An 18,030-nucleotide genomic window follows, 5' to 3' on the forward strand; every position below is an offset into this window, starting at 1 on the left:
AAAAAAAAAAAAAAAACGTCTTACCTGTTCTCTTTACGCATCGATCTGTGTTTTATTTCTTTGGTTTTGAAAATGCGATGTGTGTTTCACGATCTGTAAGAAGTGCGACAAAACTCGATACAAAGGGCCAAAAAAATGCAAATGAAGAAAACAGGTAATTCTCATAAATTTCTTTTATTTCACAATTAGTTATATATAACGTGTCCTCAGTAGATAGATCGTTCGAGTCTCCCCAATCGCTTTAACATGTACATGTTAGAAAAGGTTTTTCGAAAACGTTTCGAATATATTATAATAATGGCAGCGATCTTCTGTGTGTAATTTTCGCAACTCAGCGCTATTCTGTCAAAATTAAATACACAATCGTCACATTTGTCGCATTCTTATGTACATTTCAGGATTTCTCCATACAACTCAGAAAAGAAAGTTTATTTATTTATTTATTTATTTTTGTTTTGTTTTTTTTCCGCGCAACAGTTTACTTTTTCTTCTTCGGAGCCAACTCCAGACCTTTTATGAGGTTCTTTTTGATTTGGTACTTCTCTGCAATAACAATCAACCAAAGACGTCATATTTCGTCCGTAAAAAAAGAAAAACTACACAGTATTGAGAGTTGACATCAAACCGTATCTCACCTGTGAGTAATTTGTGCACGTGTAAGACTTGGTTCCCTTGAACAAGAACACTGGGAACCTTTTGACCGGGTTCGTTGACGATCGTCGCGCTCGCACCAATCTTCTGACACTCTTTACTGAACTCCTTCAGATTAATTCCGAACACTTCCAGATTGCGCACCAACGTCACCTGAAATGTTCGCAATGACGTCAGAAGAGCGAAACCGCATTTTCATCCGATACTATTCTCGTTCTTGAATTGCCTTCCTCACTTTTTTCGTGCCCGACCGCACCGTAACGGTCATTTCGATCGGTTGCAATTTTCCCGTGTGCATCAAAACGTTTCCGTTAAGAGCGACCTCGTGCATGTGCGTCATGCGTCCGATGAACTTGTTTATCCCATCCTCCATCGTCACCTTTTCTTGATCCGCTTTGGTTCGCATTATTCCCGCCAGTTGAGGATTCAATTTTAACATTCTGCAAAAGCAATGCGGTTTAATAACGCGTACACACGTAAATACTTACGTGTCTTCATCGTCTTACTTTCCATTCTGCAGATCTTCCGATTTCACGTAATCGATAAAGCACTTCCTGACTTCAGCTCTCTTCATCACGTCGCCTTTTCTACAATTGTTACCACGCGTATACATTGATACTATATAAAATTGTTTTGGTAAAATTATATATTTGTAACAACACACACCAAAATAAGTTGTGTTCACTTACTCGTAGCCGAATTTGGATAAAACTGGCAGAACATCGAAAGTTACTTTATAGCATTCCGTTACGACGACGTTCTGAGAAATCGCCGAGCTTTCGGTTTTTATCGGTTGTTCATTAATGACTAAATCTTGCAAAAGTGGATGATCAAACTGGAACGAGTAAAAATAATATACTTGATTGCACGTTATTACATAATCAACGATTTCATTTTTAAAGACGTAAAAAAAAAAAAAACGTTATTTATTTAAAAATACCCAAAGGAAGTATTATTACCTTGATTGATGTCAAAACTTCTACACCTTGCGTTTTAGTTGTATCGATTATTCCTTTAGTCTTCATTTTTTCTAAAAACACCGACAGTTTTTTATACTGTGACTTTTTTACATCGACAGTTCTGTCCGCGGGACAGGCGGCTAATAGATAATTTCTGTGAAAGTTGGACATGCACATTGGCAGATCGGCACGTTTTATCATAGTTTTGCACGCTTTCAAGAAACAATATTCCAGCAATTCATTCATCTCTTGCACTGGATCATTCACTTCCTGTTCTACTTCTGCTTTTTCATCCAGTTTCTCTTCTGTTTCTTCCTCCTCTTCCTATAAAGTATAACAAAAATAATCGCGCGATTCAGTTTGTAGATAAATACAGATGCATAACTCCGAGAGATAATCTACCTTGCAAATGGTAGTGTCGTCAGAAATGCTTTCATCATTGGGAACTGTGTCACTCGATGTCTTGTCTATATCCAGCTCATCTAATTTAGATCGTAGTATTTCACTTTCATTCTCGTCGCTATTTTTTTTATCTGTTGTATCTATAGTGTTCCACATATCCGAAAGATCATTGAGATCTGGCATCCCCTGAGCAGGTCTCGGGGGAATCGACCAGACTTGATTGCAAAGCTTATCGCCGTACACATGCAAGATCTTTATGCACTTCCCGTGTCCGCCAGATAAATACATGTCCTCACTAGAAAGTATGGTGACACCAATAGCGACTGTAGCCTGCAGGGTAACACTTTCTTTCTCTCATCCACAAAATCTATTTTCGAACAAATCGATAAAACAAAGTTCCAAACCTTATTGTCCTCGGTGTTGATCGCCACTGCATCGCCTTTTTTAAATTTACCATAGCTGTGCAGAGTCACAGGCTTTTTTACAATCAATCCAGGTAACATCAAATCAGCACCGTTTTCCAATTTCGACACGACTCCCTGATTTACGATGAAGCTGTACAGGAAATATGGGAAATCCCACATCGCATAAACTGAGGGAAATAACTTTTCGCCATACGAGTCCAGTTCAAAGAAATAGGGCACCATGTACTGTTCGTCGCCTTGTATAGTCCTGGTATATATTTTTCCCCTCTCTTTGTTATTGGTCACTATCTTGGAAATACTGATGATTTCCTTCTTAGGAAATATTGATTGAACTTGTTCAAGCGACAAATGAGGATATGCATCTAATATTCTCTCCAAAAATTTTTTTCTAAAGGTAATAAAAACAAAAAGCATTATAATAATATGTACATGTAAAACATCTGCTAGATCTTCTTTCTCTTATTTTTATTCACTTTATCACTTCAGAAATATTCATATAATTTGTGACAGAACATATATTTAAATATTTCAATTATTCAAAAATATTTTCCACAAACCTTTCAGTTGTTTTCATTCGATGTTCAGCTTTGACCGTGAACGGTTTGATGAACATTTTGAAATTTATCGATCGGCGACTAGATGACTAAAATTTACAACCTTACCGCGTACTCTTGTTTACTCCAAAATGTCATCAATGTCCATCTATAGTCCATTGATTTTTTGAGATGCGTTTATTTTGAACGTTGCACTCACGCTTTTACTTGCTCTGAGCACTATCTTAGATAGAACAATCGTTTATAAGTGCGATAACATCACGATAACATTATTGCGTGCGCGGTTCGCGAGCGTTTACACCGCTAAAAAAAAATAGATTACAGGAGCGATACTCTCAGAACGCGTCAAAAGTAAACGCCTAATGTTGATCAGCTGACTCCCGCTTTACTACGCATGAACCGGATCTCTGTCCTTTTTGTCTCGTGACTTTGCGCGTCCTCTTACGGTAACGTGCAGGCAGCACGGGTGAACGGGTGAAATGTGCATCGAGGTCAATATAACCTCAAAGCGCCTCATTATGCGTATTCGAGCGATAATAGGCAGCATTTTCTGAGCATTTTGAGAACCGCATTGATGTTCCCGTTCCGTGTTTACCTATTTAAAAAAGGGATGGCTATTACCAATATCCTGCTGCGACTGGACGTCGTGAGGCTCAGCGGAGTGAGAGTGAGTTCCCCGCTACTTGTGCGTTCTTCCCTTTTTAAATTTGCCTGTCATCGCGATTTTTTGATGTTTTCGATCTATCGCAAATTCTTTTCTTTTGTTTAGGACTGACGTTTGTTCTTTCTCTTTCTCATTCATTCTAAATTTCGAACGTTCGAATGTTCGATCGCGCACATCTGTCATCAACCGTGCGTTATTATTGTTCGTATTTACATAATACTCTGAAGGTTTCATAACTGCTTATTATTTGTTGCGCGATATATTATTTTTAGTTATATGTATGCAATATATACAGAGTCTGATAAAAATGTAACATATTTTATTGTAGGGTATTTTTTGTGGTTTATTTTTTTTTTTTTTATATGTAAGTTCGAAGATCAGTGTTAATATTATTTCGCTTATCAACATATTGATAGATACTTTATCGATATGTGAATGGATTCAAGTTTTAATGACATAATTATTTCTCTCTTGAAGATAATTTAAAATTGCGAATTTTAGCAACGATGTGTAATAAAATGTTACTTCGATTAGTGATTGGTATTTGTATTACAAAAAATATTTTTGTCTTTATAATATATATAATTTTTGTAATATAATTTTAATTTTATATAACATACAATTTTTTATATAATATATAAAAATACAATATGTATAAAACTATTCAAATAATTTTTATACATATTATTATAAAAATTACTTGAATATAAAGTTTTTTGCTTTGTAAGTAACGCACACATGATTAAATGCAAAAAATATGATGGATTTTGTGATAAAAAACTAGATCAATTAACTTTATTAAAAATTTATTCTACCAAGTACGATTTTGAAATATAATAGATAAACAATGGGATTACTTGGTAAAATGATAAAATTGATTTTAAATAAAATTATTTGGTCTATATTTTTCTATCATGAAATCCACCAAAACTTGTGCTCATCCAATATATTTACTTTTTGCAGCCTTTATGCACAAAACCAACGTTCGGTCTGCTATTCGACATCGACGGTGTTATTGTGCGCGGGAAGCAGGTGTTATCACCGGTGAAAGAATCTTTCAAACGGCTTCGGGAAGACAATGGCAAATTCCGCGTTCCCACTTTATTTGTCACAAACAGTGGGAACTCGTTGCGCAGCCAAAAAGCGGCGGATCTGTCAAAATGGATAGGCTGTGAAGTTACAGAGTCGCAAGTTGTTTTGGCGCATTCACCATTACAAATGTTCGATTACCTCCACGATAAACAGGTCCTGATTTCCGGTCAGGGTCCGATCACGGAAATAGCTCGAGAGCTGGGTTTCAAGAAGACAACGACGATAGAAGAATTGGTGAAAAACTATCCGTGCTTGGACTATGTGAACATGAAGAAAAGAAATCCGATCTGTGGTCCAGTCAATCCGGACTTTCCACGAATCGAGGGTATCGTGCTCCTGAGCGAGCCGATTATTTGGGAAACGTCGTTGCAGCTAATGGTAGACCTGCTAATTACCAACGGGATGCCCACCGGGCTGCCCACTACTGTTCCTTATCCGCACATTCCAGTGTTGGCGTGCAATATGGATTTACTATGGGTGTCGGAGGCGCCAATCCCGCGGTACGGGCACGGTGCTTTTCTGTTGTGTCTCGAAAACCTGTATAAGAAGGTCACTGGCAAGGACATGACATATGCTGCTCTAGTCGGAAAACCTAGTGAGATTACATATTACCACGCGAATCGTATGCTTGTGAATCACGCTAAAAGCATAGGTATTGAGAATGTTGATACAATTTATGCTATCGGGTAAGTATTGTACAAAAAACACTTCCTAAATTATCTAATACTTGAAACAATCTAATCTTAATATTCTAAAAGAAAAATTGTTTTCTCTTGTATACTTTTTACAGCGATAACATCAATACCGACATCTTTGGTGCAAATTTGTACGACAAGTATTTATCTCGTTACGAATCCGGAGAAGGCACAAAATCTCGCAGCCTGGAGAAGCTTCTCGGACAGAACATAACGAGTCCTCGCACCAAAGCTTGCATTAGTATTTTAGTCGAGACCGGAGTGCACCAGCCTGGTACTAAATTCATTCCCGATCACAGTCCCAGAGATTTCTTGCCGGTCGAGGATAGTTTGTGCAAGCCGGCGTTTGTCGTAAAGGACGTCGGACAGGCGATTAATCTTGCGTTTAAGGAAGAGAAGTTCGAATGAAGTTAGCGTGTAGTAGATATTTCTAGCCTTGAGGTGTTCACACTCGCTTGACATCGTCAGGAGATGGATTGAAAGAAAGAAATATGTAAGTATTATAGCGAGCAATTTTTATTTAAAAAGAAAAAGCGTTAATCAGCGTTAGATAGTGTTTGAAAGACAAAGATAACAACAGGAGAGGCTATAATACATTACGGAAACATAATACTGAATTTGTTAGGTTCCTTTGACATTTATAGGTTTTTTATTCTTTTGACCTGATCATATATATATATATATTAGTTTAGATGTGTAAATTAATTCGGTGTCTGTATCTTCTCCTGACTTGTATTTTAAGTTCAAAAATATTTTCCTATCTTATAGTAGTTTTTAAAAAAAACTATTTATATTTACAAAACTCCACAATTTAAATGTATGATATAAACTTAAAACTCAGTTGTGTTCACGATGTCTAAATGCCAAGACACATCAGAAATGTGAGGACATCAAAAATTATAGAAACTAATAAAGATTATTTTTGATAATTATCATTATATCACGTAATTCATAAATAAAGTTCGAATTTTGACAGAAAATACATCGAATTAATTTACACATTTAATATATATCATTACATCATTTGACGAAAAGAAGTTTTTACGACTCATTACTGTCGGTCAGGAATATCGCGAAAAATCACGTGTGCAGAATACGAACTAATATATAAATATTGTAGATAGAACAAGTAAAAAAAAAATATATATCGCCATTACTACATATTGTACATAATTATCAACGTAATGAGCGTACATCAAGATTTTTTGTATTACATCATGAGTTTTAGTACGCGTTTAGGCATGAAGCGAAGCGAGTTTCATTGTTCAATTGAAGTTCGGTGGCCGAGGTGTTCTGCATGCGCTCTAAAAAAAGGTTTTACGTGTATGTAGATCGTAGTTTGACGCGGAAATTTTAGTAGACGCGACGTGCGCATTTTACACGTTTGTATAAACGCACGTGTAGACAATTAATACTGCATGTAGCTGCACAGTAAACTAATCGAGATTCATTTTATGTACACCAAGTGCACTATCTATACTGTGTGCTCTGTCGAAAGACGTCTCGCTTATGTTAGTCAAGAAACAATGCAAGATTATAAAGTGCGATGTATCACTGCCTGCCGGGAAAGCAACGGCTTTTCTTTCTACGAATTTTTCTCTGTTAGGCATTAATGTACTACAACGTACATGGCGATACACACGTACACATGATCGTGAATAAATAAATAGGCATAATAATGTTTTAATTTAATCATTTTCAAAATCGGCAATTAATATATTGGTATATGTGTCTTTATGTAAAAGACTATATGAGAATAATACTTATACACGTGTACACACTTACAGGATATCCAAGCTGAAGCAGATCACCTAAATATCTTCCTTGTTTTTAATGACACAAAACCGGCGCAATACTATGCCAAGAATACTATGGAAGAAAAATTTGTTTGTCGGATAATTTTTTTCTTTCTTTTTTTATTAAAAAAGCTTATATTTTTTCTATCTTTTAGTAGTTTTATCTTATATAAATGAACAAATACATTCGAGTATGTCTAAAGTATGACCTTCAGATGACCCTTAGAACATGTCCAATCCGCGGCTCGCGATAGCTACTAGTGCGGCCCTACAAAATCACTAAACTTTTAACGTTATTATGTGATTTTAACAATATTTTTTTTGGACTCAATTGTCGCGGTGCTCGAGCACGGACTGCGTATTGTGTATGCGGCCAAGAAAAGCCAAAAGGTTGGACACGCCTGCTTTAGATGATCAAAATCAAAGATTACGTGATGAAAATGCTGCGTATCTCTCACTATTTAGTGTTTTATTAATAAAATAAGATTGAATTATTTTATTTAAAATTCCGCACCATTTAAATGGAGGGAAGATATTTAAGTGGTGCACTTCAGTTTGAACACCCAGTATATGTATACTTTATATATATGTATACGCAAGATAGTCAGATCTAGTCTTGAGATACAGCTTGCTCGAATGTAATTTATATAAAAAAATTTTATCGATTTTGATACACGCAAAAGATCAAAATTAAAAAAAAAAGTCAAACTAAGAATGAAACAAGGCCAATACGAGCCATTCCAAGGATGTTGTGCAGGAATATATGAGATGCAAATCTAGCATCCTATATGATTTTAAGAATTGAAAAATTTCAATTCAAAAAACTCACATGTAAAAATAATTTACATGAGAATTTCATACATGTGTATATATATACATGCACGTTTATTCCTGCACAACATCCTTGGAATGGCTCGTATCGGCCTTGTTTCATTCTTAGTTTGACAATTTCACGAGCCTTTACTATTCATTCATTAAAAAAAAAAGATTGTTTTTTTTTTTATTGAAGAACTAAATGTATAAAGGTGAATTATATTTGTGAAGAAGTCGGCGAGAAAATTTATTCTACAAGATCACGGTGCTGGTTTTTTATTTTTTTTTTTAATTAAGAACGTTTTACAAGGAGAGTGAATTGTTATATATTTTTTGTGTGAGTTATTATTTTAATGATGACTTTTTGTTTACAAAATGTTACGCATATGTAGATAATATTTTGGGAATATTGTTAGAGACACTGTTTTTAAGTTATTTAACTTTTTGATTCGATTAGAAAAAAAAAGAAATCATCGAAAAACTTGTTCTTGAAGTGCCATTTGTGCGTGTTGAGATATTCTGCGTAATGAAAGTCGCACGAATCACCGACACAAAGATAAAAGCGCACACTGTATTTTGTACTTGCTCTTACACGGCGTGATAATCGGCACAGCGATACAATCACATACGAATCATCAGCGCGTTTAATGTTCGTCGAGACAAAGACTGATCAGTTAAATAGAGTTTAAATGTACATCTCGTGGACAAATCAGCTTATCGTCTGTTCACGACAATCGAATATCGCGCAATGTTTGAAACTGCAACGATCACAATGAAAAAAAAAAAAAAAACTATCATCGACAACGCTTAATAGTTAATGCGAGAGTGACACACACACACACACACACACCATGCTAAAGAGACTACTGTACATATATATACATATATATATATATATTAAAGACATTTATTACATGTACAGAAAGTTCATGTTCTATAAAGAGCAATAGCAATACTATATACTGTGTCTCCTACGTATATCAAATGTAGAAATTTGATCTGTAGCGTCAATGAATTTTACGGAGCAAATTAGAATTTATTTTAATAAATCCGCACAAAGTTTTCTCATTTATTTCGCCTCGTCACCGTTTCACCGCCTTTTTTGTAGTCGAAAATGTGAGAAAGTTCACGCAGAAATGTTTTAAACTTAGTAAAATATGATACGGTCAACTGTTTTATTATTTATTTATTTGTTTTTGAGCGTGTGGCGCCTTTCTTCGGCGCATGATGCACAATTTGCACATCGGCTTGCGGCAATTCTTGACTGCAGTATGTAATTATTCATGCTGCACGCAACACGACAGGGCTGAGAGTCTCATGACCCTCGAGTTGAGCCGTCAAACGTTCGATTAAATAATTCGATTGCAATCAATCTGAGAACTCTTCAGGCGGCTTGCGCGATATATAAAGTAAGGTCGTTCCAATTTGGTCTGTCGAATGTTAACGCGAAAGTTTTTGCCAAAAGTCGCGATAGCGACTGATGTGTGAAACAAAATTATTTTTATCTGTGTGATTAATATGTGATATTTACATATTTAAAAATTACGAGGTTATCATTAAAAAAAAAAAAAAAAAAAAAAAAAAAAAAAAAAAAAAAAAAAAACAATGTGGAAACAATTTCTTCCGACAATGAGTTGCAAAGAAGACAGGCTTACATTTTATTAAACGGTTTCACACTAAAAAGCGAGTTTTAATGATAAAAAGTTAGTCGGTTTTTTAATTTAATTAGTTGTTTATTACTTCAATGTGTTCTTAACTTAATAAAGTCGCCGACTTGCAAATGCGACAATGTTTGAATTCTTTTAAATATGATTCACGTATGGTTGCGTATACAGCTAAAAGATAAAAGCACATATTTCTGATAAGAGCTCGTGCATAGTTCGCGGTGTTAGTAGTTTCTGACTTTTAAAAGTCAAAACTGCACTCGTTTGATTTTTTTACTTATCTTAAATATAACGTACGATGCGCATAACGTGCAATAAGTATCAGTTGCGGAAATATATCGGTGAGAATCGCGCGCGGCAAGCGGAATGCACACGTGCTGACAATTTCGATGGGAGATGCAAGATTAGCAATTTACCCGTCAAGGTCAATTACATTAGTCTGACCATGTATTAATGAGTTCGTAAATTAAGCGACAGCTTATGCGTAACAGAAAGCGTGGGTTGCGATTAAAATTTGAATTTGAAGCTATGGTCTTCTTGTTTAGAAATTGTTTTTTCATTGCGAGATTATTGAATGACGTAAAGAGCGGATAAGAACAAGCAACAATCTTTTTTACGTTTTCTCATGACATGTACTATCAAGTTTTTCAACAAAAGAGTTAAATAATGTTGCTCGAGCAGAAAGAGATGAAATTTTTCTTTCCTTACTAATATACGTGTTGCGCGACGCTCACGTGACTGAGACGCGAAAGTTTTTCTCACGCAATTTTATTATCCAAAAGTGGAAGATTTCCACGCTCGATTTCTTAATATAGATGAGTGACATGGGAACGTTCGCTAAGGTGAAAGAAAAAATGAATATACGCACAGAGTATATAAGCTTGTAAACTTAACACAAAAATATATTTTAATATTATCTTTGTATATTATTTATATAACAAGAGTACGCGTATTTTTTTTTTTTATGTACATTATGTGTTCGATACGGTAAGATCGGTATGAGTCTCTGTGACTCTCGTCTCGTTTATTTAATTCTCTTGAATTTAGATTGTGGAAAAAAAAAAGACAGAAATGCTCTTTGTGCAGCAGTTCTTTTTTCGTTAACAACAATGACTTCCAACAGACGGGAGAGAGACGTCGGTCTTGCGTAACACTAATAACACATTGCGAAAACGCGTGCGTATCATTAGACCCATGCTGTTGCGATCGTTAGCGCAGCATATGTAATAAGCCGTGTGTGTAAAACGTTATTTTTCGTGTTTCCGCACGAAGATGACCGGAAACGGCCGTTTATGCGGAAGTTAAAATATTTATCTAGAAGCCTTTTTTTTTCGCCTAAAGTTACTAGCTTGCTGACTGCATTGCTGTTTTCACGCGTTACATGATTGCGCGGTGTTTTTATTCAAAATAATTTAATTTATTTTGCACCGATGATGTTACTCTTACGTTTAAATTTGTTTCGTTTGTTCTTAAAGCGCGCGCGTTTTGCCTTTAAATAATAATAGATCCATAATCAACCAAGTCATATATCGTAAAATGTGGCAGTCCAATTTTCTTTTAAATTAATACAAAAGGATATATTCTTCCTATTGAATATTATGAAATAAATCTCCATCAAACAGCCACATTTTAGCCGATGAGTGAAATAACGCAGTGCGCTAGAAAGTATTTCCTATTTTAGTATATTATATTTGATATAATGTCGAATATTAAATTAAAAAATCTCATAGCGTTCTATTTACCGTAATGTAATAAGTGACACTACACCTATATTGATTTATCAAAATGATTTTAAGTAACGTTGCCCGAATAACTGACGGTGTCTGTTCATCGCCACTGATGTCGAAACCGGACTAATAGAGTTGGCTACTTTTTCGCGCGCTGCCTTGCATGAATCGAGTTATTATTTCATTCAACGGCTCCAGTGTTAAATAAAAAAAAAAAAAACAAAAAAAAAACAAGAGTTTACAGCCGCACCGTTCATTCTAACAACCGTCTAGTTTCGCGTCGCGGGAATTCTTGCCGTAGCACTCCATCGCCCGCTGCAGTCTCTCGAGGTATTCCTGCAGCGCGTTCTCCTGATCCAGATTCCTCGCCTCGTCTGATCGCGCGATCGACCGTTTCTGCACGAGGGCGGAGAGCATCAGAGTCACCACCGGCAGCGTCATGCCCAGCAGAAAGGTCGGTGTCATGATGTTCTTCAAACCGTGTTTCTTGAAGCCGCGATACAACTCCGACCAGATGTCGTCGCTCTGCTCCTCCTGATGCTTGCCCAGTTTCCCGTAGAGATACGGCCGAATCTTGCCGGTCGCGCCGATGTAATTGTAGTAATGAGGATCGTACGACTGCGCGTACAACTGCGAATAGTAGACGTCCTTGTGGGGCGGCGGATGATCCGAGTCCGGAAACCAGGGGCTCGCATCTTCGTAGGGCACGGGCGGATTGCTGATAACGGGCGGTCTTCTTTGAAAGCCTGGCGGCTTTGTGTAAATCACTTCCATCGGTGGAACTTTGGGCTTGAAAGGAACTGAGCGTTTCGAAAATAAATTAACCTTCACCGATGAGAACAAAACTTCATGATGTATATATCGCATAATGAATATTGTATCTGCTTTGTAATGCAAATTTCTGTTAATGCTTTCAACGAAGCATTTAACTGATAAATACAGAAAAACATGTAATGTATGCGTCACGAATGCTTCTTGAGAGAAAAAGTAGTAGTCAATTTGTCAGCATATATTAAATGTGTAAACACCTGGTCGATCATATGAAATTAGACAAACTTTCGATGACAACATTAATTTCGTATGAAAGTGATCACATAAATGATTATACGTGAGAATGAAAAATATCAAAACATAACAAAAAGTATAACAAATAAGAGTACGATCTTCTTACAATTTTTTAAATACAAATTTTCAAAATTGTTTGTGATCGGTTTTTATGAATTCTCTCATACATTTTAAAGTGTTTTTTTTTCTTACGAAATAGTCCGAGCTCAGAAAAACTTGTTCGGTCTCATATTCAAGGTTATCTTCTTTTGTCATATTATATAAACCTGCTCTAACACTCACCTACAACCGGTCCTTTGTAGAATCCAGGCGCTATCCTGGACTGCGCGAAGGGGAACGGCTTTCCGTGAATCCTCTTTCTCCTCTCTCCCCACATTGCCGGCGCGATGAAGTCATTTCTGGACTGAAAACTGGACATGAACGGCACCGGTTGCAGCATCCCTTGTCTCACAATCTGCACTCCGGCAGGCGCTTTGATTACCGGTTGGATAGGAGGCGGTTGCTGATCGTAGCTAAGTTGATAAACCTGCTCGGTACCTGACAACAGTTGATGCTCGGTCTGATGCGGCATCAGCTGCGACGCCAGCTGACTCTGGCCTACTTGCGACGTTAACCGCATTTCTTGCGGAGCCATCGGCGATTTCTGTTGCCCGATTTGAGAGATTTGCGGAATTTGGGACTGCTGTTGATTGACGAACTGTTGCTCCATCGACCTCGTATTCTGACTGTTACTCGCGTCCAACGACCGCGATTGGTCGTTCGGCAGCAATTGTTGACTACGGAGATACTGATCGAGAGACGCTCGGGATTCCTCAGGCGTTTTGGAATTCAGAAACGTGTTAAGCGCGATTCGTGCCGGAGTGATCGGCGCGTTCTGGTCGGACGGAGTTTGAAACTGCCGAGCGGACGTGTCTTCGGTGTCCGGTCGAAAACTTTGAACCGAAAAGAAAGGTTGCTCTTGCAGCTTATCGGAAAGAAGATTGTTGTTGTCTTGAAGATTCTTGCTGTTTTCAGAATTTACAACCGGATAGAGCTTTTGAGGACGCGGAGGTGACAATATCTCAGAATTCGAGTGATTGATCGGCGAGGGGTCATTCTGTCTGGCCGATCTTTCGGAGAGATTGCTCTCTTCGGCAATATACTCGGTATATTCCGTGAACGGATTTCCCTCGTAGTTAAGCTGGCCGATCGTCAGATCAATCGCGAGAACGAGAAACGCGAGTCTGATCATGATTCTGAAATACAAAAAGGATTTTTTAAAAAGAGAAGAACAAAAAAAGATCACATCACATATTCGAAAAAAAAAAAAAACCATTTTACTACACACAGTAGAACACTAAAAATTAATTTGATTTAATTGTGTTTTATTTTATGCAATAAACATGAATTCAATTTTGTCTACAAGAGAAATTGTTTCTGCAACGAACACAACTTTTTTCAGCGAAGTTTAGCGGTAAGAGACAATAGCCGAACTGTGCTCTGCTAATTCTAGCGGAACGAATGCGTGGGATTTTGCTGTAACGGAAAGAAGAAAGGTGTTCGCGCGCAGAGATGCAGTCTTTGCGCACGTAATCAGGATTGTCTTGATGCTCGTACACTTCTTCTCTCTTATTCACTCTGCTAGAACGATAAGTAAGTGGAACGGGACTGAATAAGAATTTTCTTGAAACAGTTTCGTTGAAGCACTTGCAATTAATTGTTGCGTGCAACGATTTTATTTATCGGCTCGATTTGACGATAATTGAAGAGATAAATGCAAGAACCACACAGATGTTGGCAACGTATAAGATTGCGTCGATAGTTTTGCGTTTGCACAATTTCTCTTTACAATTTTTCTTTTCTTTGGTTTGGGATGCGATGATAAAGGCGCGGAAATTATTCCGATGATTTGCAATGTTTTAATTGACTTGATTTAAAGATCTTGTTTTCTTCGATCGCGAGAGCTTTCCTTGTGTAAAATGTATCTTTTCGTCGGCGTGAAATTAGAAAATATTAATATTAACGTAAAACGCTGCGATTTCTAAACTAAATTTAAAATTTAGTTTAGAAGAATACATTACTCGCTCGAAACTTGGAGCGAGTTACATTTCTCTATGATAATCGCGATTATTGGGTTAGGAGAGCAAGGTTTCGACGCATCGAAAGCATTATTTATGCTCGTTAAAAAGCACGCAGCTCCTAAATGGAAGAGAGAAGCCACATTTCAAAGAGAGAGTGACGAACACTTCAGACCACCATGTGTCCACACCTCGAGGAGAGAGTGTCTATCATAAGGATATCCGAAGTTACTTTTGTCGCGATTTTTGTTTGAAAGCGCGTGTAATCGCTGCGTCATGTTGCAGGAGAGCGCAATGTGCGCTTCTTCACCTTTCCATTCTATATATGAATACTTAACATTTTAATTGAGGAAGCTACATGAATATCCATCTTTTCTAGTTCAACAATTTTCTCCTCCGTTCGATTTCTCTGAATCTCGCAAGAGCACAATTAGTTCTCTCAGATTTATAAATTTCTTTTGCACACTCGTATTGTGTTGCATACGTGCGAGTGAATTACACAATTCAACTATTTGCCTTACTTTCTTACTTTAATTGTTCTCTTTTTTTTTTTTTTTTTACAATACATAAACAACATATTCAAGGTTTCAGGTTTTAGATCTAGAATTTTATATACGCGCGAGACGTATTTTTATTGCATTTTTTTTTTCGCGAATTGGACACAAATTATCATACCGACGACGAAGCGTTTGCTAACGGTAATGCAATAAACTTTTAAACCGCAGAATTTCCAAGTAGTAACACCCGAGCTCTTCCGAGATCCTAGGCTACGTGTTACGTACGCACGTAAGGCAAAGATTGAGACAATTAAAAAAGCTCGCTCGCGACGAAGTTCGCAATTATTCGGTAAATGAGCCGAGCCGTTACGATGCTAATGAAAAACTTTCGTCAACTCACGTTCAGTTCTACTAACTGCGTAACTACTATGTGTGGATTTCCGCGCTCACATTTTCTAGACGGGAAAAGAAATGCGTTTCCGCGCGAACCGTCTGAAACCGGAAGTGTGATTTGAGGTGCCAGATCGTGCGCTTCGACCATATCTTATAGAGCTACTCATGCGCGATTCCCTGTCCTATTGGTTGTATTGCCGCTTTCTAAAACCGTTAAATACATTGGGAATTCAATGGTCGACCGAAATCCGATCCACGTGCACCCATCCACTTATTTCGAGTGACCCCAAACAACTCGCACTTGTAAATCACATCGCGTTCGTCCTTAAAGTTCGTTCCAGTAAAACAACCGGTTTTATGACACTTTTGCGAGCTATTATACTAATTTATTTTCAAATCATTTCTGTAATCTAACATTCATAAACAGTAATGTTCTATAAACAAACCGGAATTACCTGAATACAAGCTGTTTAAGAGCGTTTTACGTCAAACTTTGTTGCGTGTCATAAAACATCGTTCTTTAAAGCAACGAATAAAAACGCACTTTATTAGAGAGATTTATTTAACTTCTATGAAACATAATTACAGATTGCGTCAGCAATAGTTTTTGCTTCGTCACATGTATTTGCAAACAAACACACATACACACACACACACACATACATCTAGTATATAATAATACCTGTAATACCAAAGATAAGTAATCATAAATAAATCATCCGCGAATGTATAATAAATAGGAAACAAAGATATTTAATTTATTGTTAGCACATATCTGCATTTTAGTAATTCGAATCTCGAACACACTAAAAATGCTGCAACTTGCCTCGCTGATGATTTTCCAGATCGACGACGGTGCGATTAGCCGACGCGCAATCAGCGCAATCGATCAGCTTCACCGATCTGTTTGAACTTGATCTGACGCTCGCCAACCGAACGAACGTGTGCACCTTCACGTGTTTCTGATCGCGATCGCGCGAGAGTAAAACGGTGAGGTGCCCATCGGTCGGTGCGGCACCAGGAGCACTGAAACGCCAAGACGAACCTGGGAAAGGCATTCACTCCGAGTCCGGGAGTGAACTCCCTACCTTGACACCTTCGCCGCATCTCCGACCCTCACCGGCCCGTTTCGTGAATTCCTTGAGGCCACACTCACAAGTCCGCCTCTTCCTCTCTTACCTGCCGGAGGAGGACCGGTTGCACCGTAAATTGGAATGAAGAAATCGGCAACGAGTCACCCGGCAACATTTGGTAATCCCGTGCTGAACTGCCGAAGGTCGACTGGTCGCGGGCCGACATTTCTAAACGAGGAAATTCGAGAAACAAATATAATGCCGCGGAGATTCGCGTGGGAGGAAAGTTTTTGTCTCTAGGAATGACATTCAACAAGGTGACGCTCTTTCATATTCGGCAAAAGTTACAGGAGAAGAAAAAATTATAAGACGAAATATAACAGTAAGGAACGCCAACAATAAACCATATATGTATCATCTGCAAATTTTATGTTAATATATTTTATGTTAATATATATCTAAATGTAAATTTTATTTGATCTAAAATTCGTTTTTTTAGAAGCTCGAAAAAATTGCGCCAAGTTTTTATTCTCACAGTTGTTTCGAACTGTGAAGCTTGATTTAGCGATCGTGAGTTCTCGAGTATAAACGTGTTGTTTACATCTCCTGATCGATTTGCACTCGAATCGATGTGTACCGAGTACAGTGTATGTGTACATTGAGAAGCGAGCATTAGATGAGTGCAGTGTGTCGCGAGATCCGGTCAACGGCAGCGTTTGAAGCGCACGATTGCTGCAGCACGACGACAATCGTCCGCAGACGGATTGTTTGCTGAAGATGACGAGTCGGATAACGGTCTCTGATGGCTAAAGGCCTACTTAGGGACGAGCGGAGCGTGCACTCGATTTGCCTTTTTGACCCCCCTAAAGTCGGCCCCTCCAAGCCGGCCGTACAATTCATTTAGCCTCCATAAAAGCCGCGAACGGGGACAAGTGCAAATCGCCGTCGCTCTGACGGTAACACACGTTTGTGGAAAAATACGACGTCTCGTCGCAGAATAAGATATTTCTTTTTTATCGCGTACTTTTTTCATCTTAATAAGATAAAAAAGTATAATTATGTATTTGTTATGTTCTTCACGCGGAAAATCTCGAGCGTATTGCGTATATTGGAGAACAGAGCAATTTGTCAGTCACATTGAGAATGCGACAAAACTATTCCTGCAATATTGCAATTGAAAATTCAAGCAAAATAAACCGTCTCCTCCTTTCTTCTCTTTGTTTAAGCGCTTAATTCTATTTTGCGACTTCCTTTCACACGTTAGATAAGCAACTGCAACGCGGGCGAATTTTTTGCAGCGTGCATTGTGATAACACATCACTGATAAAAAAATTATCTCTCTTGTCTTCTAATGAAAAAAAAGCTACAGATTAAATTGGTCTCAGAAAGCGGATTGCTAATTGGCACATATATGCTTTCACTTTTGGAGACAAGTTCGAGAATTTTATTATCGAATTTCTGATGACCGGTTGCTTTACTCCTGAATATTTAATTATTTTGATC

General features: G+C 37.6%; 3 protein-coding genes across 3 annotated transcripts; 1 reads left to right on the forward strand and 2 right to left on the reverse strand.

The window, feature by feature from the left end:
• Positions 1-158: 158 nt before the first annotated feature.
• LOC109860522 (eukaryotic translation initiation factor 2D) lies at positions 159-3,336 on the reverse strand. Its single transcript, XM_020439691.1, has 9 exons — positions 2,995-3,336; positions 2,417-2,825; positions 2,013-2,342; positions 1,611-1,934; positions 1,341-1,486; positions 1,158-1,238; positions 887-1,091; positions 636-804; positions 159-543 (listed from the first exon to the last, which is right to left on the reverse strand). Exons 1-9 carry the CDS (start codon positions 3,048-3,050, stop codon positions 479-481), a joined length of 1,785 nt encoding a protein of 594 aa, XP_020295280.1. The 5' UTR covers positions 3,051-3,336; the 3' UTR covers positions 159-478.
• An 80-nt stretch (positions 3,337-3,416) lies between these two features.
• Positions 3,417-7,934, forward strand: LOC109860577 (cat eye syndrome critical region protein 5 homolog). Its single transcript, XM_020439814.1, has 3 exons — positions 3,417-3,658; positions 4,619-5,433; positions 5,538-7,934. The coding sequence occupies exons 1-3, from the start codon at positions 3,566-3,568 to the stop codon at positions 5,848-5,850; spliced, it is 1,221 nt and encodes a 406-aa protein (XP_020295403.1). The 5' UTR covers positions 3,417-3,565; the 3' UTR covers positions 5,851-7,934.
• Positions 7,935-10,644: 2,710 nt separating this feature from the next.
• On the reverse strand, positions 10,645-16,542 carry LOC109864022. The gene is made up of 3 exons (XM_020444814.1): positions 16,281-16,542; positions 12,790-13,742; positions 10,645-12,242 (listed from the first exon to the last, which is right to left on the reverse strand). Exons 2-3 carry the CDS (start codon positions 13,736-13,738, stop codon positions 11,701-11,703), a joined length of 1,491 nt encoding a protein of 496 aa, XP_020300403.1. The 5' UTR covers positions 13,739-13,742; positions 16,281-16,542; the 3' UTR covers positions 10,645-11,700.
• Positions 16,543-18,030: the final 1,488 nt, after the last annotated feature.

The sequence above is a fragment of the Pseudomyrmex gracilis genome, unplaced genomic scaffold (genome assembly GCF_002006095.1).
Source record: "Pseudomyrmex gracilis isolate BER0280 unplaced genomic scaffold, ASM200609v1 scaffold_0, whole genome shotgun sequence".
Classification (NCBI taxonomy): Eukaryota; Metazoa; Arthropoda; class Insecta; order Hymenoptera; family Formicidae; genus Pseudomyrmex; species Pseudomyrmex gracilis.